At 41.8% G+C, this 27,419-nt stretch overlaps 1 protein-coding gene across 4 annotated transcripts in view; it reads right to left on the bottom strand.

Annotated features, from left to right (window-relative positions):
* Positions 1-27,419, bottom strand: part of RUSC2 (RUN and SH3 domain containing 2) — a 66,365-nt gene that overhangs the window by 10,400 nt on the left and 28,546 nt on the right. For 2 of the 4 annotated variants that reach the window (XM_040481607.1, XM_040481608.1), the window contains exon 2: positions 836-2,932. In XM_040481607.1, coding sequence (XP_040337541.1) covers positions 836-2,864 — 2,029 coding nt within the window. In that variant the 5' untranslated portion in view covers positions 2,865-2,932. Of the gene's footprint in view, positions 1-835; positions 2,933-12,691; positions 13,144-27,419 lie in introns of those variants that run through there. The other 2 variants (XM_040481606.1, XM_040481609.1) reach the window with 2 other exon arrangements.

Below are 27,419 nucleotides of genomic sequence, written 5' to 3'. Positions count from 1 at the left end.
GAAAGCATCAAGTTATTTTGCACCTTTGTAGTTTTATACAGACTACTGTATGAATCTAGAATGTTCTTTCAAGTCTCCACAAAGCCTATTCCTAATCGTCCTTCTAGACTGGTTTTAAATATAAATTATGTTAGCAGTCCTTTTCTGACATGTTAGTCTGGATAGCCCTCTCATAGACCAGTACCATATACTGTCATCTCTGTGTTTTAATTATGTTTCCTTTTCTGTTTTCATCCTTAGTCCGTATTGAGGGCAGAGACTGTCCCTCATATCTATCACCAGCATTTAACACAGAGCCTTTATAAAATATTTAAATGTAATAAAATAAATAGGAAAAGAGAGGACCCAGGAGGCTTTAAAGGTCTAGCGACTGGTTTCAGACTCTTTGATGAGTGGCAACAATCACTGATCAAAGAATGGACTTCACTGACACCCAGTATGGTCTGCCTATTGGACATATCCCTTAAGCACTGTAAATTCCTAAATGTCCAAAACTAAACTCGTGCCTTATCCCTTTTCCTATAAATCTACTTTAGTGTTTGAGGTCTCTATCCACGTACCCTCATCTTTCCAGTCATCCAGGCTTACAATCACAATCTTCTGTGTTACTTCCTTTCCCAATATATCAATTTCTAAATCCTGACTTTATCTCCTCAGTGTATTTGTTTATCCTCTATCCCTCCTTCCCCCGGTGACAAATGTAGGACATGACCTGGACTGGAAAGATTAATCTAGGCTGAGGAACCTTTAGTGGTTATGGATGGGGTGGTTGCCAGGGCCCTATCACTGAGGAAGCCATGCATATATCTTCATATTCTCCAGCTAGGTTCCTTACCGTCAGCTCTAGCTCTCGCATCCTTCTGTGTATGGCTGTTGGCTGGGCTCCCTGGGAGAGCAGGCCCTGGATCCATCAGCTGGGCCAGGGGGCCTTGCCCAGCAGCTCTGAGGCCAGTAGGTGGCATCTCATTGGACTGGGGGCCCTGACAGACCTGGGTGGACCAGGGCTCTGGGCCAACTAGGTCCATGCCTGGCCCCGAAGGCATGGGTGGTAGGCTATGGCTACAGCGAACGCCCTCATCCAGTGGGCCCACCCTATCTTGTTGGGCTTCTTGGATGGGTGAGAACTCCTGGGAGGACTCTCCGATGCTCAGTCGAAGTGGCGGAGAGCCAGAGCCTGCAGCTTTCTTCCGGCCTTTGGCGAGCTCGGCGAAGGAGGTGACCCGCCTAGGCGGGGAGCCAGGCCCAGCGAGGGCTGTAGGACCCTCACTCAGGCGCACTGGGCAACTCAACATGCGTTCCAGTGAGCCCAGGCGGACAGGAGGGCTGCGCGCCAGGGTGCGATCACAGCTTCGAGAGCGCTGGCGTCCAGTGCTAAGGTTGGGGGGTGAAGTGTTAGTGTACACTTGCCCCTCGATCACAGCAGGGCCCACAGGAGCTGCTGCTTCCACTGAGGAACCCACTGCTTCTTGCTCCTCTGGCTGGACTTCTGGCCTCTGGAATAGGTAATACTCAGAGGGCTGGCTGGGGCCAGGGTCTGGACCAGGGCCTGGTGCCGGGCTTATCTTGGTGTGTTCCTCAGAGCAGCTAGTGATGGAAGAGCCAGCTGGGCTTGGGGATGATTGGGAGGACAGGTCACAGGTGACAAGTTTATAGTAATTCTGTGTGGCCACAACAAGACGGGCCTGGCTCTGGAAGCAGGCTGTGAGGTCAGCCACAGCTGGGCAGGGCTCACAGTGTGGGCGGTAGGAGTTGCAGTTGGCATCAAGCTCAGGAGACGAGGCATGAGGACAGCCATAGCTCCCCTCCCTTCCCCCACTGTCGGGGTGGTGGGACTCACAAGACATCTTAGACTCAGCTGGGGAGGGCTGCAGGTCCAGGTAGAAGGCGCCAGGGTCTGAGTGGCTGCAGAAGGAAGAGTTGCTGCAAGACTGTGGGGCGGAGTTGAGATTGGCACGGGAGTTGCCATGCATCTTGTTGTAGAGGGTGCTGAAGGTGACCAGCACACCGTCTGAGCTGTTGCAGGAGGAGTCACTCACATAGCCCATGGACTGGTCAGCCGCCTCAGACTGACTGGATGTGCTACTGCAGCGGCAGTGCTGAGGTCCTGAGCCTGAGCATCTTGGGTTCCTTGGGGATTCATCTGAACTGAGTTTCCATTCGTGATCAAAGGAAAAGCCAGAGGTATCACTGGCTCCACCCCCACTGCCACTCCCACCAGGCCCCCCACACTCATCCAGTTCCATGGTCTCCGCTTCCAGTTCTGGCCGGCAGCAGTGGCTGGTGCTGCACTGCTGGGTATCCAAGGTGGCCACTGGCTCCTGCTCCTGCCCTTCCACTACTCCAGCCCGACTACGTGTTGCCCCCCATGGCCTGCTCACTCTAGGGCCAGGTGGTGGCAGCTGGAAAGGGGACAGATGTAAGGTGGGCTGACCAGCCCCATGCAGGTGGAAGGACTGCTGGGTGGCACTATCACCAGTGCTGTCATCATATAGGTCACCAAGTCCTGGCTCAGCCACACCTTCCTGTAGCAGGAAGGGATTGTGTCGTTTAGGGGCCCCGGGGCCTCTTCCATCCCGCACCCTACTCTTCGTGCTGTCTGCAGACCGCGCAGATCCCCCCGGAGCAGAGTGCAGACTGTTGTATAGCAGCGAGTCAGCTTGTCCTAGGTCTTGATCAGGCTGGGTGATGCCCAGCTCAGGTGGGCAGAAGGGATTGGATCTTGTGCTCCCACTACCCCCACCTGCCCCTCCACAGCACTGTCTGTCTGGGACTTGACAGTGCACCAGGGGGATGTGGTGGACGATGAGGGTCTCTCCAGTCAGCTTTGGGGGACTATCCATTCTGGAAATTTCGAACAAGGGCATCAACAGCACCAGACACTGCCCCTGGAGCCCAGTGGGGCAGAACACATTTCATCAGGAGAGCTTGGCACCTGGAGAGAGAGGGAAAGAAAGGGAACCTAATGTCACCTCCCTGGAAGTCAGGGACATGCCCTTCCCATAGCATTTTCAGGTGGAGAAGAGCCCAAGAGGAGAAAAGATTCAGAGTCAAGATGGAGCTTGATAACACAGCCCAACAGGGCAGGGGTACCCCACCATACTCTGGACTGCACAGGCCCAGCTCTTGAGCACCCCCTTCATTTTAAGTTGGCCATGCATCCACTTGTGACCAAAGGCAGAGCCCCTTTTAATGCCACATACGAAAATCTCGGGGTTCTCAAGGGCAACACTTTCTCGTTTTCTTTCAAGGATGTGTTCTTAGCAGTAAATGATGACTAGTCCTGAGTACAGAAAAGTATGAGTAGTGACATAACTAAGAAAAATCATCTAGGATGACTGAAAGGGTGCTCAGCACTAAGGGGGATACAGAGATGACTTAGTCACAGTTACAGCTTGCAAGCTTTCAGATAAGGGGAAAATCATGAATACTATATTATGTACTCACAGCAGTAAGCTATAATTTTGCAAGAAAACTATTTTTAAATATTCTCTATCATTTGCCCCCCTATGTCATCTCATTGTCTCTTCCTCTGAGCCCCAGAATGCTTATCCCTCTCTCATGGCTGTGGGCTAAGGATCCTTGCTCTCCTTACTACTGTTCTGGAGCTTTCTCTTCTTCTTTTTAAAGATTTTGTTTTTAAGTAATCTCTATACCCAACGTGGGGCCTGAACTCACACCCCCAAGATCAAGAGCCACATGCTCCACAAACTGAGCCAGCTAGGTGCCCCTGTCCTGCAGCTTCTTGAATACAGAGACCAAATTGGGCATCAAAGTGACTGAAAGTATGCTAATCTCTTCCTTCTCAATGCAGGGCGGGTGTCTATTTCTATCTCTTTTGTATCACTCAGGCACAACATCACACAAGACCTAGCAAACATGACAGCCATAATACATTCTTGTCCAGCTCAGGGTACAGATCTTCTGAAGTGCCCAAATTCTATCCAGTTTCAGCTCAGAACTTTCACTGTGGGGGTCTCCTAGAAAGTCTTCTCTTCCCAGTTTTTCCTCTGATAGGCTAAGGTAAAGTTTTCTCTTGTTCAAGGTCTCCTGGCCCCAAGGACACAGAGCCCACTCTGAGCTTCTCTGGTCTGTTGGCTGGACTGTGGCAGAATGGCTTCCTCAAATTCTAGTCTTCTGTGCTATCAAGTTCAATCCTAACAGTCCTCACTTGCTCAGATGCCTCATATCTAATTTCATTCATTTCTCTTCCTTCCCTTTTTATTCTTGTCATTTTCCTTCCACCCACTATGAGTATAAATCCCCCACAACCTAAGTTCTCCATCATTTAGCTGAATGCTTTATACCATCAATTTTTAAAATTTTAACTCATTTAGATTATAGGATCACAGCCCTTCATGTGGAGTACAGAAAAGATCTAGGCAAGTCACATATACTCAAGGACATGAAAAGGCAATAATAAATGAAAAAATTCAAGTGGCTGATAAATACATTTGTGAGGGATACAGTTTTAAAATATCATTATTTACAAATTAAATTACATCAAAATTAAAAAGTATTTACCCTCTTTTTCCCCCTTTCCTTTCAGAGAGGAAGACTTTGTTGGACTTCCAATCCTTTGTAAGTTGACTGGGGGTAATAGATATGGGGGTAGTAGATATGGAGAAAGGTGGAAACTAGACAGACTAAACTGAGCTACAAGGTTTGAGTTATAGAAAACAGGGGAGTAAATATTTTTTACCTTGGATTAGGTGATGGTTTCTTCGCTATGACACCAAAAGCACAAGTGAAAAGTGAGAAAATAGATAAGGTGGATGGACGTCATAAAAATTAAAAACCTTCACGCGTCAAAGGATACCATCAAGAAAAGACAACCCACAAAATGCGAGAAAATATTTACAAAGAGACTTCTGATCAAAATATATGAAGAACTCTTACAACCCCACATTAAAAAGACATATAACCCAATTAAAAACTGGGCAAAGACTTGCCTAGACATTTCTCCAAAGTAAACACACAAATGGTCAATAAACACATGAAAAGATGCTCAACATCATTAGTCATTAGATAAATGAAAACCACATTGAGATACCACTTCATCCCCAGCATGATTCCTAAGATACAAGACAGACAATAATAAATGTGTGAAAATGTGGAGAAATTGGAACTCTCAAACTTTGCTGCAGGCATTGTAAAATGGTGCTACTTTGGAAAAATAGTCTGACAGTGCCTTAAAATGTTAAACATAGAGTTACCATATGACCCAGCGATTCTACTCCTAGGTATATACTCAAGAGAAATGAAAACACATGTTCACACAAAAGCGTGTATATGAGGGGCACCTGGCTGACTCAGTAAAGCATGTGAGTCCTGATCTCAGGGTTGTGAGTTCAAGCCCCAATTGGGTATAGAGCTTACTCTATCTATCTATCTATTCATTTATATTTTATTTTTTAATGTTTATTTATTTTGGAGAGAGAGAGCACGAGCATGGGAGGGGCACAGAGAGAGGGAGACTGAGGATCCAAAGTGGGCTCTGCACTGGCAGCAGTGAGCCCCAATGCAGGGCTCAAACTCATGAACTGTGAGATCATGACCTGAGCCAAAGTCAGATGCTCAACCCTCTGAGCCACCCAGGCATCCCTATTTATTTATTTTTTTAATTTGGTTTTTCTTTTTACTTTTCTTCTAAGATTCTATTTTTAAGTAATCTCTTCACCCAGTGTGGGGCTTGAACCTATAACTCTGAGATCAAGTGTTGCATGCTCCACTGACTGAGCCAGCCAGGCACCCCAGTGTAGTGCTTACTTTAAAAATAAATAAATAGGGGCACCTAGGTGGCTTAGTGGGTTAAGCATTCAACTCTTGATTTTGGCTCAAGTCATGATCTCATGGTTAATGAGACTGAGCCTTGCATCAGGCTTTGCGCTGACAGTGCAGAGCCTGTTTGGGATTCTCTCTCTCGCTCTCTCTCTCTCTGCCCCTCCCCTGCTCAGTCGCTTACTCTCTCTCCAAAATAAGTAAATAAACATTAAAATGAATAAATAAATATATAGATAAAGCTGCACCAAAAAAACGATGTTAAAGGGGCGCCTGGGTGGCGCAGTCGGTTAAGCGTCCGACTTCAGCCAGGTCACGATCTCGCGGTCCGGGAGTTCGAGCCCCGTGTCAGGCTCTGGGCTGATGGCTCAGAGCCTGGAGCCTGTTTCCGATTCTGTGTCTCCCTCTCTCTCTGCCCCTCCCCTGTTCATGCTCTGTCTCTCTCTGTCCCAAAAATAAATAAACGTTGAAAAAAAAATAAAAAAAAAATAATGTGACATATACATACAATGGAATACTATTTAGCAATAAAAGGAATGAAGTGGTGATCCATGCTACAACATGAATGAACTTCAAAAAGTAAAAGAAGCCAGTCATAAAAAGCTTTTTTGTATGATGTAGGATTCCATTTACATGAAATTTCCAGAACAGACAAACCCACAGAGCAGAAAATAGATTAGTGGTTTCCAGGGACTGGGGGACTGGGAATGGGAAGTGACTGCTAACAGGTATGGAGGTTCTTTCTGGGGTAATGAAAATGTTCTGAGATCAGACAGTGGTGATAATTATGAAAGTCTGCGAGTAAAATCAAAACTACAGAATTTTATGGTATGTGAATTATACCTTAACAAAGCTGTTATTTAAAACCTTTTTAAAAAATACACACACACAAAAGGTTAGGAGTTATGAGGTCAGGAGGGGTGAGGAAGGGAACCAGTGTTGAGCAGTGGAGGGGATGGGGCATTTGCAGAAACAAGTTGAGAACAAGAAAAGAGAAAGAGAGCTGCCTTAAAGTATGGGATTTTATAGAGAGAAATAAAGAGGATTTTTAGGAAGTTTAGCTATGAGGTACATGAGATAATTTCTCTTTGCTCCTTCATATCTCTTCCTTCACCAAGAAAACTTGGGTTCAAATATATATGCCACAAGGATAACAGAAAGTTGGAAACAACCTAAAATTCCAATAATAATCAATCAACAAAAAAGAAAAGAGCAGGGGTACCTGGGTTGCTCAGTCAGTTAAGTGTCCAACACTTTTTTTTCCTTAAATTTTTAATGTTTATTTATCTTTGAGGGGGGTGGTGCATATATAGAGGGAGACACAGAATTGGAAGCAGGCTCCAGGCTCCGAGCTGTCAGCACGGAGCCAGATGCAGGGCTTTAACTCACAGGCCCAGAGATCATGGCCTAAACCAAAGTCGGACACCCAATTGACTAAGCCACTCAGGCACCCCAAGTGTCGCTTGATTTTGGCTCAGGTTTCTCTCAGTTGGTAAGATCAAGCCCTGTGTTGGGCTCTGCACTGACAGTGTGCAGTCTGCTTGGGATTTTTCTCTCTCCTCTCTCTCTGCTCCTTCCCTGTTCATATGCTCGCACTCTCTCTCTCAAAGATAAACTTAAAAATTTATTTATTTATTTATTTATTTATTTATTTATTTATTTATTTATTTATTTGTTTGTTTGTTTTTAAAGAATTTTAAAAATGATTTTATTTATTTTATTTTTTTGAGAGAGAGGGAGATGCACAGAGAGAAGAAGAGAGAGAATCCTAAGCAGGCTCCACGCTGTTAGCACAGAGCCCAACACAGGGCTCAAACTCACCAACCATGAGATCATGACCTGAGTTGAGATCAAGAGTCGAATGCTTAACCAACTGAGTGACCCAGGCACCCCTGGAAAAAAAATTTTTTTTAATAAAAAAGTAAGAGCAGAGTAACATTAAAATATGTCAATGTGACCACTGACTTGGGAAAACATTCACAAAATATTAGGTGAAAACTGCAAACTACAAACAGTACGGTATGACACCATTTTTAAAAATAAATATATGTCTATATGTGTCTTAGTCTGTTGAAGCTGCTATGACAAAATATCTGAGACTATGTGGCTTATAAACAGCAGAAATTTATTTCTCATAGTTCTGGGGGCTGGGAAGTCTAAGAACAAGGTGTCAAAATGGCTGTGTTCTGCCCTCTTCCTGGTTCATAGCTGGCACTTCTAGCTGTGTCCTCACGTGGTGTAAGGGACAAGAGATGTCTCTGGAGCCTGTTTTGTAAAAGCAGTAATATCATTCATGAGGGCTTTGCCCTCATGAAGTAATCACCCCAAGGCCTACCTCTTACTATCATTACCTTTGTGGGTTAGGGTTCAATATATGAATTTGGGGGGACACAGACATTCAGACCATAGCAATATGCATGAAAGAAAATCTGAAACCATATACAACAAGATGTTAATAGTTCTTATCTATGTTGAGTGATTTTAGATTATTTATAATTTTACCCTTTTGGTATTAACTGTATTTCCTAATTTGTATGTAATATATATCTATTATGTATGTAATTTAAACGGTTTTATTTCCTTTAAACACGTAGATACCACAGGTTCAGGGCCTGGAGAGGGGGTCTTCCCCTTATAGATAGTACTAGGTTTCCCCAAGGTCCAGGCTATCATCTGAGGTCTGGACTAAAGGAGCTATCTTGTACATATAGCAGTAATTTTAGGAGTACCTATGTGTTACAGCCATCACTTGATCTTCAATGAATATCCAGCCCCCCTATATTTTTTTAATTTAATTTTTTTTTTTGAGAGAGAGAGAGAGAGAGAGAGAGAGAGAAGGAGAATGCACATGCACGTGAGTGTGTGAGAGCAGGGGAAAAGCAGGAGAGGGAGAGAGAGAATCATAAGCAGGCTCCATGCCCAGCATAGAGGCTGACCTCAGGAACTGTAAGATCATGACCTGAGCCGAAATCAAGAACTGCACGCCTAACCGACTTAGCCACCCAAGCGCCCCGACCCAACCCCACCCCCCTTTCAAACCACCATTTTCAAGTGGTATTCACAAATATACAAACATAGAAACTTGTGATTCTGATCCACAAAACTATTATTGAGTCATACATGCTTTGAAATGGAAAAACATAGTGATACACAGAGTCTAGAAGGCTGATCCTCTAAACCAGAGATAAAGAATAAATGGATAATGGAAGATGATGAAGAATCTGTACCTGGAGGGTACAGAGAGTTATATTATACCGTTATGTTTACATATCTGTCCCCCAGGCTAGAGTGTAGCTTCTTGAGGTCAAAACCTGTGATACAGTCAACTCTGTGTCCCTGGAACTTATACACAGCGCTTGGAACATGGTAGGTGCTCGGTTATTTGTGGACTTCTATTTTACCCATTTTTTTTTTTTTTTAATTAAAAAAATTTTTTTTCCTAATGTTTATTTATTTTTGAGAGAGAGAGAGAGTGCAAACAGGGGAAGGGCAGAGAGAGAGGGAGACAGAATCTGAAGCAGGCTCCAGGCTCCAAGCTGTCAGCACAGAGCTGGACATGGGGCTTGAACTGACAAACCATGAGATCATGACCTGAGCTGAAGTCTGCCACTTAATGGGTTGAGCCACTCAAGTGCCCCTATTTTACCCATTTAAAAAACTGACTTGTCTTCTTATTATTGAGTTGTAGGGGCTTTTAAATTTCCTTTATCAGACACATGTCTTGAGAATATTTTCTCTCAGCCTGTGGCTTGCCCATTTGTTTTCTTTAAAAACATTTTTTAAATGTTTATTTATTTTTGAGAGAGAGAGAGAGAGTGTGTGAGTGGGGAAGGGGGTAGAGAGAGAGATGGAGATAGAACTCTAAGTGGGTTCCAGGCTCTGTGCTGTCAGCATAGAGTCCAATGCGGGGCTTGAACTCACGAACTGTGAGACACTTCACCGACTGAGCCAGCCAGGAGCCCCTGCCCATTTGTTTTCTAAATAGCGTTTTTTTTTTTTTTTAAGTTTATTTATTTACTTAGAGTGCATGTGCAGGGGAGGGGCAGAGAGAGAGAGAGAGAGAGAGAGAGAGAGAGAGAGAGAATCCCAAGCAGGCTCCACACTGTTAGCACAGAGCCAGACTTGGGGCTCAAACTCACAACCATAAGATCATGACCTGAGCTGAAATCTACAGTCGGATGCTTGACTGACTGAGCTACCCAGGTGCACCTTCATGGTGCTTTTTAATTAATGGAAGTTTTTAATTTTATAAAATCCCATTTATCTTTTATGGTTAGAGCCTTCTGTCCTATTTAAAAAATCTTTGCCTATCACAAGATCATAAAGAAATTTTTTCTTTTTTTTCCCCCTCTGAAAGCTGTATAGTTTTAGCTTTTACATTTAGGTTTTGTTGAATCCTATTTTAACTGTAAAGCTCTATCACTGTTTGATTCATTTTATATTTTTGTATCTTAGAAAAGGTCTTATTCCTTTCTGATTTCCACACAACCAAGGGGGATGCCTGCCAATATTTCTTTCACAGACAACTCTAGCTCAGTCAACTGAGGTGACGTACTGCAGGCATCCCATGAGATTTTGTATTCATGCCCCCTCTCCTGAACTTGCACATTTTTGTAAAGCACATTTTTTTTTACATGTCGCCTCACTGATCCTCACAACAACTCACCAAAGTAGGCAGAGCCACTTTCATTTTAAAAAACAAGGAAATTGACAATCAAAAACAAAAGGACTTGTCCAAGATCATTCAGTGAATAAATGACAATTAGACAGGACTCAGGATAACTTAACTTTTGTTAGTTAAGAATGTAATGAGAGTATACTATACATGTGACTTTATTTCAAACACAACACGCACCTCTTAGACTTCTTTCCTGGGAATGACTTGTTCTATAACAATACAAGTTTAATACTGTGGGCCATGAGCTCTAATAAACTTGAAAACAATAGGGTAGAAGAGCTCATTGCAGATCCCCTCTGCACCCTGATTAAATGGAGAGACATGGGAGATGATGATGGGGAAGGAATAGAGAATCCAGAATAGGAAGAGAGTGAAAGAAAGCTCTCAGAAGACGGGCCCAATAGCTATGCCTAGTAGGAAGATAGTGGTTGGGTTTAGCCAGCATAAAGTTATGAAGTCTAGCTCTCCAGAATCAGGGAAAGCTTTCCATGAGAGCCCTTTTCCTGGCCCCCATTCCAAATGGATGTCTCTTGGCCTAACATAATAATACTATTTATTAGTGATCATTCACTGAGCTCTTACATGCCAGGTGATTTACATATGTCATCTCTAGTTCCACTATGATCTTTTAGAGTAGGCACAATCATTCCCACTTCACAGATGAGAAAACTGAAGCTTAGCAAGAGTAAATCATTTGCCCACAATTACACAGCTGAGATGGAACAACACAAACCCAGGTCTGCCTAACTCCTAATTCTTCCTACTACAACAGCCTCCCAAAGAAAATGTTCAGGGGCCACACCCTTTTCCAAAAGTACCGGCATTTATTCTGCTACTACAGCAGCTGCTTCCTACCTTTCCTGTATAGGCCCACACTTGAACCTCCACTTACATAATTTGGATTTACCCACTTCTCTATTCTCTGAACCGACAGTCCCTTTTATATTACCACCTCAGTAATATGAGTGTTATTAAACACTCTTCAATCCACTCCTGTCTCAGTTCCCAGCCCTCACCTTCCTGCCCCATTCATAGTCCCCAAGGCCCCTTTTCCCTGTTCTGTAGTTCACATTCCTAGATGCTTCCTGGGAACTAACACCCTCCCTCCTGCAACTTCCCAGTGTATTTGCCATAATTGCACAATGTGGAACTACTGACTGTATGTATGTGCCCATATTTGCACAATGTGGAACTACTGACTCCTTTTAGCATATGTATTTGAATCATTCACCAAGGTGGTCAGTGGAAATGGGAATTTAAGGAACTCTTTCTATCTGCTCAGCAATAGGTCAACTCTGGGCAGGAGAATGTTCTAAACTCCAGAAGAAAGGTTTCCCCTGTCTTTGGTCATCAGCATCTTTCTGCCAGTCATAAAACTCTTTCCCTCTTCTCTTGGCCTCCTGAAGGAAGACTGGGAAGACAGCAGTATTCAGTTGCTCTTCTCTAACAACCTGACCTTGATCTGTGGCCCGATGAGGAGCGTCAATAGCACTGATAACTGTTTTCCTGTCTGAGTCTTCTCTTGGGCACGACTGAAGGGAAGAGACAAAGAGGGTGGATTTGGGAGGACCAGCTTATGCTTAGGTCTCTTCCGGATAGGAATCTAGGTCTGTATAAGGAGACTGATTATAACAGGTCAGGTGCTGTAGGCATTACAGTGACTGACTCCTCACATTCCCCCTCCCCCAATATACTATAGAGCCTCTTGGTCAACATTCTTTCTTATTCCATCCTTACCTGCAGCCTGGTGGCTCCATGGCAACAGAAGATATGGTATGCGTGTCTATGGGCATGTATGTTTATGTATGGAGGAAAAGAACGGGTTGGATGCTTCCCAGCCGTTCCTCTTGAGAGCTGCTTGGATCCCAGCATATTCTCCATCATAAACTTACAATAGCTTTAGGGGTGTCTCCTCCCATTAAGTCTTTGTTCCTAGATCTGACCCCCCTTCACCATGACCCATACTATAGCAGCCTCATTAGAAACGCCCAGAAAAGAGGGGATCTTCTGTTGCTTGACAAAATAGCATTAGCCCAAGCCTCTGCACCACAGCCCAAATGTATGCATGGACGAGCTCATCTAATGTTTGCTCTCATGCTTGCACTCTCTCTCTCTTTGCTCTCTCTCTTTCTTTCAGAAGGACAAAGCCAACCCTCAGAAGCCAGGGTCCAAATGTGCTGATCGGTTATCCTAGCGTCTCTGCCCTGCCCCTCCCCCAGCTCCGCTAAGCCATACCTCTGTAAGGAGCCTTGAGCTGTACCCGGAGGCTTCTGTTCCTTTTGCACTGCAACCAAGCTCTACCTCGACAGTTCCAGCTGAGGCATTGTTCCACGGGACCACACAGGGGGAACTGAACCGATTTCCTAAGATCTGATTTCTGCTAATACAATGGCATCGTTGCTAATGCAGGGAGGCTGCGCAATCCCAGCCCCAGTATCCTTGCTGCTGCCGCTGCTACTGGTGCTGCGGTGACGTTGCTGCTAAGGGAAGGGGGAAGGGAAAGGAGCAGGCATGCCCACAGTACAGCCACTCAGCCTCCCTCCCTGTCAGTCCCTGTGGGCCCTTTAGCCTAGGGAAGGGGGAGGGGAGAGAAAGCCACAGAGGGCAGCCAGGGCTGGAAGACTGAGAACTCTCAAGGCAGCAAAGAAAATTAGACCAGAGAGCTGGGTCTAGCTTCTCTTTTGCTCTTAGGAGTCTCAGGGAAAAAGTCTGGGCAGAGCCTTAGAGCTTCCTTCCTTCCTTTAGGCCCCTCCTTTTAGATCTTAGCCAGAAACCTCTCCCTCCTCTCTTCACCCACTCTGAATGACTCCTTGTTTTCCAGCTTTTTCCTTTCACTAGGATTCCAGACTAGCCTCAGGGCAGAGCAGCCATCCTGGGAGGGGGTTTCTGAAACCTTGAAGGGAGGTTTCAGGGACCAGGCATCATTCTGTCAGCAGGTAGAGTCTTTGTGTATCCCAGCTAGATTCAGCACTAGGCTTTCTAGGGTGTGCCTCTTCAGAGAAATGAGGTCTGTCTCAGAAAAAAGAGAGACTGGGCCATAGGCAGGCTTCTATACACAGGGTGGTAGTGAGCCTTAGGACCGAGTTGGGCACAGGTCCCTTCCTAACACAGAGTCTGATTCAGTTCCCTACATCTTCAGAGGTTCTGTTAGTGTGGCTGGAACAAAACCTTCTCCCTTCACCTGCATGAGGTTTTGGTCAAGTGCCTGCCGAGTGGCGTCCAGCTGAGCCAGTGGTGAGGCAGAATCCATTTGACCAGGCTGAGGGGCCAGGAAGCTTATTTTCCTAGGGAAAGGAAGGCTAAGGAAAGGGAGAGGTCTTCCCTCTGCCAGAGAAAAATCTCAGTTCTGTCTGTAGGTCTACAGAGCCCTTCACCCCTTCCCAGCTCCACTTTCCTCAGGTTCTGGGCCAGTTCTGTGGGAATCAGTAAACAGTGGAGAAGCTACAGCCAGAGCCAGTTGTACAGTAAGCAGCAGCACTGTCTGTCTACTTCAGGTCACTGCCCACTGCTGCCACCCTTGATGGCAAAGACAGTCACAAGCTGGGGACCTATCTAGGTCTCCTCTCAGTGTTGACTAGTATCTGGATCCCTCAGCCAAGCCCCTGGATTTCAGGTCCCTAGAAAGAAGGCTTGGGTCCAGTGGCCAGGACCACAGCAACTACCACTCAGGATCCACAAGAGATATAGTTTCTTTCCCCTTACTGCTTTTTCTATTTCCTATGTGACCCATGAGTCTACAGATGATATGCTAAAATGAAGAGTTGCAGAGAGAACAGAGAAGTAGGTAAAGTTCCAAAAACCCACCTCCAACCTAAATCTGTTTGAGGGGCAAAGGCACCTTGATCTCATAAAGCAGGAAACAATGAGGAAGGGAAGGAGAGAAGGAGGCTGCTTCATAAAACTGACCATTAGTGGTTTTCACAAGGAGACTGAAAGCAGCAGAAATGGTGTTGGTGTCACTGTACATGCATACCTCCTTGTATGGAGCGTCACTTATTATGTTTTCAGATACTGCATTGTTGTTGTGTTTTTGTTTGTTTTTTGGCAACACTGTGTGGAGCAAGTCTATCAGTGTCATTTTTCAAACAGGATTTTGTGTCTCTGTGTCATATTTTAGTAATTCTCACAATATTTCAAACTTTTTCATTATTATTAAATTTGTTATGGTGACTTGCAATCAGTGATCCTTAAAAAATTTTTTTTTAAGTTTATTATTTTGAGAGAGAGAGAGAGAATGTGCACGTGCATGTGAACAAGTAGGGGAGGAGCAGAGAGAAAGGCAGAGTAAGAATACCACATAGGCTCTGTGCTGTCAGCTCAGAACCTAACACGGGGCTTGATCTCATGAATAGTGAGATCATGACATAAGCTGAAATCAAGAGTCGGAAACTTAACCAACTGAGCCACCCAGGCGCCCCATGAATAGTGATCCTTGATATAACTATTGTTAATTGTTTTGGGGCACCATGAACCATGCCCATAAGAGATAGTCAACTTAATAAATGTTGTGTGTGTTTTGACCGCTCCACTGTCTGGCTGCTACCCTCCCTCTCTCCTTCCCCTTTGGGCTTCCTTATACCTTGAGACATAATAATATTGAAATTAGGCCAACCAATAACCCTACAGTGGCCTCAAAGTGTTCAAATGAAAGGAAGAGTTGCACATCTCTCACTTTAAATTAAAAGGTAGAAATGATTAAGCTTAGTGAGGGAGGCATGTTTATTTTTATTTTTATTTTTTTTAATATGAAATTTATTGTCAAATTGGTTTCCATATAACACCCAGTGCTCATCCAAGGAAGGCGTGTTTAAAGCTGAGATAGGCCAAAAGCTGGGCCTCTGTGTCAAACACTTATCCAAGTTGTAAATGCAAAAGAAAGTTCTTGAAGGAAGTTAAAAGTGCTACTCTGCTAAACACATGAATCATAAGAAAGCAAAACAGCCTTATTATTGATATGGAGAAAGCTTCAGTGGTCTGGATAGAAAATCAAGCCAGCCACATTTCCTTAAGCCAAAGCCTAATCCACAGCAAGGTCCTAACTCTCTTTAATTCTGTGAAGGCTGAGAGAGGTGAGGAAACTACAGTAGAAAAGTTGGAAGCTAGCAGAGGTGGCTTCATGAGGTTCAAGGAAAGAGGCCATCTCCATGACATAAAGTTGCAAGGTGAAGCAGCAAGTGCTGATGTAGAAGCTGCAGCAAGTTATCCAGAAGAGCCAGCTAAGATCATTAACGGAGGTGGCTACATGAGACAACAGATTTTCAATGTAGACAAAACAGCCATATATTGGAAGAAGATGTCTTCTAGGACTTTCATAGCTAGAGAGGAGAAGTCAGTTCCTGGCTTCAAACTTCAAACGATAGGTTGACTCTCATTAGGGGCTAAGGCAGCTGGTGACTTTAAGTTGGAACCAGTCAGTGTTCATTCATATACCATTCCAAAAATCCTAGGGCATTTAAGAATTATGCTAAATCTACTCTGTCTGTGCTCTGTAAATGGAACAAAGCCTGGATGACGGCACATCTGTTTACAACATGGTTTGCTGAGTATTTTAAGCCCACTGTTGAGGCCTACTGCTCAGAAAAAAAAAGATTCCTTTCAAAATACCACTGCTCGTTGACAAGGCACCTGGTCACCAAAGAGTTCTGATAGAGAGGTACAATGACATTAATGTTATTTTCAAGCCTGCTAACAGAACATCCACTCTGCAGCCCATGGGTCGAGAAGTCATTTCAACTTTCAAGTCTTATTGTTTAAGAAATACCTTTCATCAGGCTCTAGTGCCATATATAGTGATTCCTTTGATGGATCTGGGAAAAGGTAATTGAAAATCTTCTGGAAAGGATTCACCACATCTGGTGCCATTAAGAACACTCATGATTTATGGGAAGAGTCAAAATATCAACATTAACAGGAGTTTGGAAGAAGCTGATTTCAACCCTAATGGATGACTTTGAGGGGTTCAAGACTACAGTGGAGGAAGTGAGTGCAGATGTGGTGGAAATAGCAAGGGAACTAGAATTAGAAGTGGAGCCTGAAGATGTGACTGAATTGCTATTACTGTCATGATAAGATTTTAATGGATGAGGAGTTGCTCCTTATGGATGAGCAAAGAAAGTGTTTTCTTGAGATGGAATCTACTCCTGGTGGAGATGCTGTGAAGACTGTTGAAATGACAGCAAAGGATTTAGAAATTACATAAACTTAGTTGATAAAGCAGTGTGGGGTTTGAGAGAATTGACTCTAATTTCAAAAGAAGTTCTACTGTGGGTGAAATGCTATGAAATGGCATTGAATGCTATAGAGAAATTGTTTGTGAAAGAAAGAGTCAATAAATGTGGCAAACTTCATGGTCTTATTTTAAGAACTTGCCACAGTCACCCCAACCTTCAGCACCCACACCCTGATCAGTCAGGAGCCATCAACACTGAGGCAGGACCTTTTACCAGCAAAAAGATTACAACTCACTGAAAGCTAAGATGATGGTTAGCATTTTTTAGCAATAAAGTATTTTTAAATTAAGGCATACACCTTTTTTAAGACATAATGCTATGGCACACTTCACAGACTATAGTATAGTATAATTGTAACTTTTATATGCACTGGGAAACCAAAATAGTCATTTGACTTGCTTTATTGCAATATTCACTTTATTGCAGTGATCTGGAACAGAACCCACAACATCCCTGAGATATGGCTGTACTTCCCTCTTCCCTGAAACAGACCTCAAAGTGGGTTGGATAAGGAGCTTTAGTGTAGGGCAAAGCCAATCCCCATGACCAAGCATAGAGTTCTAGCTTCTTACTATAAGAGCTCGAGGGCCATGGTCTTTGTCCCTGAGATTTCTGTGAAGCTAAGCCATGCATTGTACTGGAGAGCCACTACTTAGGAAATGTTTGTAGTTGCCTATAGAAGGTGGCAGCTTTCACATTTTAAGTGCTTGGCTTACTTCACCACACCATCACCTATCTTCTACCCACTACTGCCAAAGATCTATAGTGTTTTTGATGAAAGATCAAATTATTTTCCGGTTAGAAACAAAATACAAATATTGTCACATTATAACCCCCAACTGGCTCCTAATTAGTATTCTCACCTGCAATTTACCTTCCAGTACTACCAGATTCATCTCCTTAAAGTACCATCTTTCTTCCATATGTCACTCCTTCTACCTCTTTTAATGGTTTCCCATTATCCAGAGAATTAAGTTCAAACTCATTTTGGCTTTCAAGGTCCTCCATCTTTGCTATCTATCTACTCCCTCTCTTTACAACCCTACTTCCCATACTTCATCATGTAGTCCTTCAAACTTGTTTCACTATCTCATTTCCTTTTTAATTAATTAATTAATTAATTAATTAATTAAAATGTTTATTTTCAAGATAGAGAGACAGAGCATGAGAGGGGGAGAGGCAGAGGGAGGGGGAGACACAGAATCCAAAGCAGGCCCAGGCTCTGAGCTGTCAGCACAGAGACCAACGTGGGGCTTGAACCCAGAAACTGTGAGATCATGACCTGAGCCAAAGTCAGATGCTTAACCAACTGAGCCACCCAGGCGCCCCTATTTTTTTTATTTTTAAATATAATTTATTGTCAAATTGGCTAACAAAAAGTGTTTACAGTGCGCTCTTGGTTTTGGGGGTAGATTCTCATGATTCATCGCTTACATACAACACCCAGTGCTCATCTCAATATGTGCCTTCCTCAATGTCCACCACCCATTTTCCCCTCTCCTCTCCCCCCTCTCCCATCAACCCTCAGTTTGTTCTCTGTATATAAGAGTCTCTTATGGTTTGCCTCCTTCCCTCTCTGTAACTATTTTTTCCCCTTCCCTTCCCCCATGGTCTTAAGTTTCTCAAGTTCCACATATGAGTGAAAACATATGATATCTGTCTTTCTCTGACTTATTTCACTCAGCATAATACCCTCCAGTTCCATCCATGTTGCTGCAAATGGCAGGATTTCATTCTTTCTCATTGCCAAGTAGTATTCCCATAATCTCATTTCCACTCTGCTGCCTTTGTTCAGATTCTCCTACCTGTTACACTTGGATCTCTACTCAGAATTATTCAGAATCTACAAGGCTCAGATCAACTCATCCGCCAAGTCTTCACTGATCAGCCCAGAGCCAGAAGTTATCGGTCTTCTGAACCTGTGGCTACAGGCTGTGAGTTTTACAGACAGGAAAAAAAATCCCACAAAACCCAGTAGATCAATATGGGATTGCCAATTTCTTACATTGCCAAGTAGCATCATTAAAAAACAAAATAGGGGTGCCTGGGTAGCTCAGTTGGTTAAGTGACCGGCTCTTGATTTCAGCTCAGGTCATGATCTCGTGGTTTGTGCTCTGCACTGAGAGTGCAGAGCCTGCTTGGGATTCTCTTTCTCTCCCTCTCTTTGCCCCTGCCATGCTCTCTCTTTCTCAAAATAAATAAATAAACTTAAAAAAAAACTTTGCATCAACTATCATCATTTCATAAAAATAAGCATATCATTACTTTTCTCATTTCATTGCATACTGATGCAAAATTCATGAAAAAGTAGCATTAGTCCACAAACAGTTTTGATTAAGTAAATCATTTGTCTTTTGATGCGTTTATTGTTCTTTTTTTCATATCCACTTTAATGTCTCTTTTAACTGCAAAGTCCAAGTTAAATTCATCTTTGCCCAATATCCAGCGTATAAGACAGAATTTTTATTTTGTGTTTCCCACAAAACCTAGCACAGTGCTTGGGCAGATAGAAAATGGTGAGTCCAAGTCTTGTTGAACACGCGTAGTATAAAAAAAGATGAGCCTTGAGTGTAAATGAGAGTGAGCAATAGGCAGATCTGACTCAAACGGCTTAGAAGAGAAGACCCCTGTTCATGTGGGGGTAAAAAAGATCTGTTAAAAGAAAGCTTTAAAAAAAAACAAGGAGTAATTCTTCATAACCTTGAGTCAGGCAATATATTCTTAGACACAATGCCAAAAGTCCAAGTGACAAAAGAAAACATAAAGTGGACTTCATAAGAATTTAAAGCTTTTTGCTTCAAAGGATACAATCAAGATAGTGAAAAGACAACCCACAGAATGGGAGCAAATATTTGCAAATCATATTTCTTTCTCTTTTTTAAAGTTTTATTTATTTATTTTGAGAGGAAGGGAGAGAGAGAGCGAGAGAGAGAACACGAGCAAGGTTGGGGCAGAGAGAGGGAGAGAGAGAATCCCAAGCAGGCTTTGTGCTGGCAGCGCACAAGCCCCAATGAGGGGCTTGAACTCATAAACTGTGAGATCATGACCTGAGCTGAAACCAAGAGTCAGATGCTTACCCAACTGAGACACCCAGGCACTTCTGCAAATCATATTTCTGATAAGAGATTGCTATCCAGAATATATAAAGAACTCTTAACAACTCAATAATAAAAAGATCTATAACTCAATTAAAAAATGGACAAAGGATTTGAATAGATATTTCTCCAAATAAGACTCCAAATAAAAATCGTCAATAAGCATATGAAAAGAATTCCAATGTCATTTGTTATTAGGGAAGTGCAAATCAAAACTAAAATGAAATACCACTTCACCCTTCTAGAATGGCTAAAATCTAAAAGACGGACAATAACAAGTATTGATGATAATGTGGAGAAATCAGAACCCTTATACATGGCTGGGAGGATTGTAAAATGGTGCAATCACTTTGGAAAACAGTCTGGAAGTTCCTTAAAATGTGAAATATAGAGTTACCATATGACCCAGAAATTCTACTCCTAGAGATATTCCCAAAAGAAATGAAAACAAAAATTCACACAAAAGCTTGTATACAAATATTCACAGCATTATTCATGATAGCCAAAAAGTGGGAACAACCAAGTGTCTTTCAATAGATGAATGGATAAGTAAAATGTGATATATTCATAAAATGGAATATTATTCAACAAAAAAAGGAATGAAGTACTGAAACCTGTTACAACATAGATGAACTTTGAAAACATTACTCTAAGTGGAAGAAGCCAAATATGGAAGGTCACATATGATTTGACTGCATTTATATGAAATGTCCAGATTAGGCAAATCTACAGAGACAAAAAGTAGGCTAGTGGCTGACAGGGACTTGGGGAACGGGGAAAATAGGGAATGATTGTTAACAGGTATGGGATTTCTTTGTGGGATGATGCAAATGTTTTAAAATTAGATTGTGGTGATAGTTGCTCAACTCTGTGAATATGCTAAAAACAACTAAACTGTATACTTTAACTGGTGAAACATGGTACATCAATTATATCTCCATTAATCTGTTAAAAGGAGTAAGTTGCAGCAGCAATGAACAGTGTTGCTCAGCTCCACAGAGACAGAAGTCTTTGAAGTCTCTGCAGCTGGGTAAGGGTGATGGAATTTCAGGTATACAGAAAGCAGAGGCATTTCTGGCATCACTGGCATGTCAACCCAAGGACCTGAGACAATACCCTCTTTCTCCTGTTTTTTTCAACACAAAAATTCTTAAAAGAATAGATTATGTTGGGGCGCCTGGGTGGGACTTTGGCTCAGGTCATGATCTCACCACTTGGCTCATGGGCCCACATTGGGCTCTGTGCTGACAGCTCAGAGCCTGGAGCCTGCTTCGGATTCTGTGTCTCCCTCTCTCTTTGCCCCTCCCCACTTGTACTCTGTCTCTCTCTCTCAAAAAAATAAAAAAAAAATAAGAAGAATAGATTATGTTAACTTTATTTTCTCCCTAACCATTTCTTAACTACCTAAAGTCTGTCTGTCTTGTAATACTTGGTCTGAAATAGTTTAATTTTGAACTTACATTATTTAAACTTTTTTATTTGGCTATTTTCTCCTATTGAAACCCTCTTTTCCCTTTGGCTTTAATCTTCCTAGTTCTTCCTCTTAGATCATTCTTTCTTCATGGTTTAATAAACCAATACCTGGCACACTTTTAAATGTAGACTTATAGTCAAATATACTCAAATTTAAAAATTTTACAAATAATGAAAAATAATGTAGATTTACAGCAAGGCTCAGATGTGAAGTCTTTTCAACTTGAGAAGTATTTGGCCCTTCCCATTATGCCACTGATTTCCAAATCTTACATTCTTCCAGAACTTCCAGAATCAAATCTCTATTGCCTATTAGACACTTTACCATTACCTCAAATTCGACACATCTAACTAAAGTCAAACTGATTTTTCTATTTCAAATCAGCCTTCTTTGGACTATCAGTAACAAACACAAGCTTGAAAACACTGAGAGTTATGTGGACTCTCTCTACATTCAATCACCAAGTCATGCCGAATCTTTTTTCAAATATTTTTGGCATCGATCTAATAATTTATTGTGCTTTACTATATTCCAACTATTATGCTAAGCACTAACTTACATTATCTCATTTAATCCATATAACCACTCTCTAAGCTAAGTATTATTATGTCTATTTTATGGATGAGAAATGAGGTTCAGGGATATTAAAAATCTTCTTAAGATAACTCAGTCAGTAAATATCTGATCTGAGATTCAGATAAAGAAATGTCTGATTCTAAAGTCAGTGTTCTTATTAACCACTTGTTATATTGCCTCTCAAATTCCCACTCTTTCTAATTCAGATCTGCATTACCTCTCCTTTGAATTATTATATACTTTTTCTACTAGTTTCATGCTTTCTAGTGCTTTCATTCCGTCTCTTTCCTCCCAGCTATCCTATTTAATGACACAAGATTAATCTTCCCAAAGCACAGCCTTCAATATATCACCTTATTACTAAAAAGTCTTCAATGGCTCCTTACTGCCTACAGGATAATCCAAATTCCTTAATGTGACATTCAAAATTCCTTCCTACTTATCGAACCATGTTCCATTACATGCCAAATTTATTCTGAATTCTGAGTTTTGGCTTACTCCACTGGGAAGATATCTGGAATACTCTCTCCCTATTTCTCTTTTCTTTTCTTTTCTTTTCTTTTCTTTTCTTTTCCTTCCCTTTCTTTTCTTTTCTTTTCTTTTTTCTCTTCTCTTTTCTTTTTTCTTTTCTAGGACCTAGCTCAAAGCCTACCATGTCTGGATGCTTTTCTTTCTTCTCCTCCTCCTCCTCCTCCTCTTCCTCCTCCCCCTCCTCCTCCTCCTCCTTCTTCTTTTTTTTTTATTTGGATCCTCTTTAATTCTTAATTCTTTTTTTTTCAATATATGAAATTTTTTGTCAAATTGGTTTCCATACAACACCCAGTGCTCATCCCAAAAGGTGCCCTCCTCAATACCCATCACCCTTCTTCTTCTTTTTAAAATGTTTATTTTTGAGAGAGAGAGAGAGAGAGAGAGAGAGAGAGAGAGAGAGAGAGAATCTGAAGCAGGCTCCAGGCTCTAAGCTGTCAGCACAGAGCCTAACGCAAGGCTTGAACCCATGAGGAGTTGAGAGATGGATCATGAACTGAGCCGAAGTCAGGCACTCAACCAACTGAGCCACCCAGGTGCCCTGGAAGCTTTTCTTAATCACAGGAATTTTCTCTTGAACTTCAGTACCAATCGTCTGCACAACTCATTTGGTACCAAACCTTGGCCAGTTTATTTTGTTATTTATCTCTTCATGACAGCACATTTTTGCAGTGTGGGGCTGTGTCTTATATCTTGATAGGTAATTATTAGCACAAAACCTTGGAACTTAGTAGGGCATCACCAATGTATATTTGATAAAGCTACTGGATGGCAGGCCCAGCAGGCTAACTGGACCCAAGATAACTTTTGGGAGCTTAGCTTAGCCTGAGAACAGCACATCTGATGAGAAGGAGGAGAGGAAGGAAGGAAGGAAGATAAAAACCAAAAAGGTGAGACTTAGTAAAAAAAATTCTCAGTGCCAAGATCTTAAACTCTTAACCCTTCATTTCTCTCCATTTTCATACCACGGATGGAAAGATGACTAAACAGCTGTGTCTTCAGTCAGCACTTCCCTACCATTTATTCCCAGTCATGATCTTAGAGCATATGTTGCAAAGTGACAGCATGACAGTCACATCTTGTGTGTCAATAGGTTTTATGTGGCTTGCACAGTAAAAATGCCACCATAAGAACAAAAATTTTGGAGGGGCACCTGGGTGGCTCAGTTGGTTGGGCAACTGACTTTGGCTGAGGTCATGATCTTGCAGTTCATGAGTTCCAGCCCCACATCAGGCTTGCTGCTGTCAGCCTGACAGCACAGAGACCACCTCAGATCCTCTGTTCCTCTATGTCCCTCCCCCACTTGCGCTCTCCCAAACATAAATAAATATTAAAAATAAAAAATAAATATATAAAAATTTGGGAGATTTCTAATAAAAAAAAAAAAAAAAAAAAATTAAAAAAAAAAATCTGGATTTCAGTTTGTCTTGCTTGAAAAAACTGACCATGTACCAGGCCCTTATTTCCAGATAGTAACAACTGGCTGGAATTGAGAAGTGGCTGCCCTCATAAGATAGGCATGTGCCCTTCCATTTGACATGTTCCCATCACTCCTCATGGAGTTTTGTAACTAGCCAGGTTCACTTTATTCATTTGCATTTTGCATTATTTTCCTTGATCCTATAAAGCATTTGAGATTGCAACCCTTGCCCAGAATAACAGGTAAGCTTTCTCTTTCTATCCTCAACCCCAGATTTACCTGACATTTCCACAATCATGTTCACTGCAGTATTACTTGCAATAGCAAAAAACTAGAAAAACATTCTAAATATCAAATTCTATTGGATATTTATGAAGGCTAGTATAGAAAAAGGCTTAAAAGCTAATAAAAAAAAGTAGGATATCAAATTGTATACAGTAACTTCTGCTTCCTGAATATGGTGAACAAGATATTAAGGGAGACCCTTCTACTGCAAAAAACCTAGATCCTATATAACATACACCTTTTAAAGCATTTCAGGACTCAGGTAAACAGAAGAAATCTCTAAGGCTACTCCTCCTATCCCCCCAAAAGGAGAAAAATCATGAGCTGTGGAGTAAGCAAGGAGGAGGGCCAGGGTTCCTCGTGGGCCAGTTCCCAAATCATTCTGATTGTGGTCAGAATGACAAGCCTTTGGACAACTAAAAGGTGAGGGAGTTAAACCTGAGACTCCTACATTAAGCTGAGACCTTTGAAGTACGTTCAAGTGATCCAGGGATGGTGGTTCCCTCCAACTTTTGGGAGAAGCAGATATATATTTTCACTGGAGGAAACTACCTCAGCTTAAGCAGACAGGATTCTCAAAATTAAAAAACAAACAAAAATTAGTTAATTTCAAAGATCACAAATACACATGGAAGCACCATATATGAATAACAGAGAAAACAACAGATTTAAATTGCAAGGACTTCAGATATTAAAAATGTCAGATACAGAATACAAATCAGCTATGTGTGAAATGTTTTAAATAAAGGATGAAATCTCAAAGATAACCAAGTAGCAAGAGATTATTAGAAAGTCTAGGGATGGTGAAAATAAAACGTATGTGAATATAACCACTGGCTACTAAGCATTCCTATTCCTGGGTCAGGCTGTTTTATGGGGAATCACTATGGTAAAAAAAAAAAGGATATGAAGGCTAATGGGAGATACATTATACACCCCATTACAGAGGTGAACAGTAGCCTACTCAAAACAGTGTGTGAAAGTGCTCCATAAACTATAGTGTTTTTATAGAAATGTAAAGCATTGCTATTACTCTTTAAAAATGCTAGCATCCATTGATGATTTTTGTCTGAATCAGCTATTATTCTTTCTACGTTTATTAGCTGGCATTCTAATACAAGAACAATTTCTTTTCTTTCTCCCTCCCTCCCTCCCTTCTTCCTTTGGTATCAGTATAGACTCTTGTAGACTCCTGGGCTCTTTTCTTTCTTCTTTCTTTCTTTCTTTCTTTCTTTCTTTCTTTCTCTCTTTCTCTCTTTCTCTCTCTCTCTCTCTCTTTCTTTCTTTCTTTTTTAATTGAATGGGTCATAATCCACTGTTGGTATTACTGATTTTGATGCTCAGATTGTCCCATATTTGGCACTATTTGACTTTTTTCATTGTGAAGACCTTTACTGCTGTGTATAAACTTTTAAAAATTGACTATTTATTTTGGAATAATTTTCAATTTTAGAAAGTCATTTATTTTGAAATAATATTTAAACCATCAACGATAGTTCAGAGAGTTCCTGAATGTCCTCCAACCAGTTCCTATTACCATTTTACATAATCCTTGTACATTTGTCAAAACAAAGACATTAACATTGTACACATTACCATTAACTAGATATGCAGACTATTTGGATTTTGCCAGTTTTCCTACTAACGTACATTTTCTCTTATTTGGATTTTTATTTATTTTTAAGTTTATTTATTTTGAGAGAGAGAGAGAGAGAGAGAGAGAGAGAAAGAGAGTGTGCACGACGGGAGGAGGGGCAGAGAGAGGGAGAGAGAGAATCACAAGCAGCCTCTGCACTGTTGGCATGGACCCCGATCCAGGGCTCGAACCCACAAACCGTGAGATCATGACCTGAGACAAAATCAAGAGTCAGACACTCAACCGACTGAGCCACCAACGTGCCCCTGTTATTTGGCTTTTTAAAAAACTAAATGTATATATAACTTTCATAAAACATGTTAGTTAAAAAAAAAAAAAAGCCAAACCAAAAAAATAAAGAAAGAAACCTAAAAAAGATATTCAGATGTGTTTATATTGAGATAAATAGCATGGATATTATTGTTAAGTATAGCTCAGTGAAGAAAAAAGATCTGCATTTTCCACAATCAAGACACTGAGTAGTTGTGGAAACTATCCAGGCAGGTAATTTTTAGTGAAAGCAAGCAGTATTAAAAAATAGATAAGACTATGTGATCCTAGTAGACTTCTGTTCCCAGTCTTTCCCAATAATTTCTTTGCTTAGCTTTCACCTCAGGAAACTCTTCTTTGGAAAACAACAGGAGTACATTTGTTTGTGTTGACCTAGGTCAGATATCCTGTACACCAAAAACAACCTATAGTAGGTAACACCTCTGGCCATGTTTTTACCACAAATTGTAGACTGATTTCAGTAGGAAAAGTCAGAAGTGCTCAAATCATAACAAATCAAATAAACTCTGAGATACTATAGTAGTCTTCCTTTATCTGCAGGGGCTATGTTCCAAGACCCCTGGTGGATGTCTAAAACCACGGAGGGCACTGAACCCTATATATACTATGTTTTTTTCCTATACGTACATACATGTGGTAGTTTAATTTATAAATTAGGCATAGCAAGAGATTAACAGCAATAACTTACAATAAAACAGAACAATTTTAACACTATACTATAATAAAAGTTATGTGGATATGGTCTTCCTTAAAATATCTCATTGTACTGCACTCACCCTTCTTGTGATGATGTGAGATGAGAAAATGCCTCTGTGAGAAGATGAAGGGAGATGAATGACATAGGCATTGTGACGTTGTGCTAGGTTACTGACCCTTTGACAACTGTCGGAAGGAGGATCTGCTTCCAGAGGGACCATGGTTGAATGTGCACGGGTTAACTGAAACCGTGGAAAGTGAAACTGTGGATGACTACTGTATACTTCTCCCTGATCTAGAAGCATTCCGAGGCTATTAATTAATATCATGTGAAGAGTTAGTCAATCAATCAAGCAAGCAATCAACCCACAAGCATCCTACTGTGAAGCACTGTGCTGGAAGTTCAGGGGTAAAAGCCCAACTTGAGGGTCTCCTAATTTTGTTAAAATCATTGCCAACATGTCTGTGGAAAGGGCTAAGGCGGCAAGAAAGACATTTCAGGATAAGTGTTAAAGCAGTGGTTTCAAATTTTTTTTAGTCCTAATACATAAAACAGAGCTACTCTGGTTGAAACAGGGGAGGCCTAGAGCTCCATACACTCCAAATCCCTCTCTCCACTGTGGGGGTCCCCAAAGGCACTTCTAGGAGAGCCTGTGGCTTAGCGGGAGAAATTCTGAAAACCTCTAGGCAAAGGCAAAGGCAAAGGCAAAGGCAAAGGCAAAGGCAAAGGCA

Source organism: Herpailurus yagouaroundi, unplaced genomic scaffold (genome assembly GCF_014898765.1).
Source record: "Herpailurus yagouaroundi ecotype Mexico unplaced genomic scaffold, PumYag 160, whole genome shotgun sequence".
Lineage (NCBI taxonomy): Eukaryota > Metazoa > Chordata > Mammalia > Carnivora > Felidae > Herpailurus > Herpailurus yagouaroundi.
The sequence above is the reverse complement of the archived record's forward strand: the minus strand, read 5'-3'. Positions and strand labels throughout refer to the sequence as shown.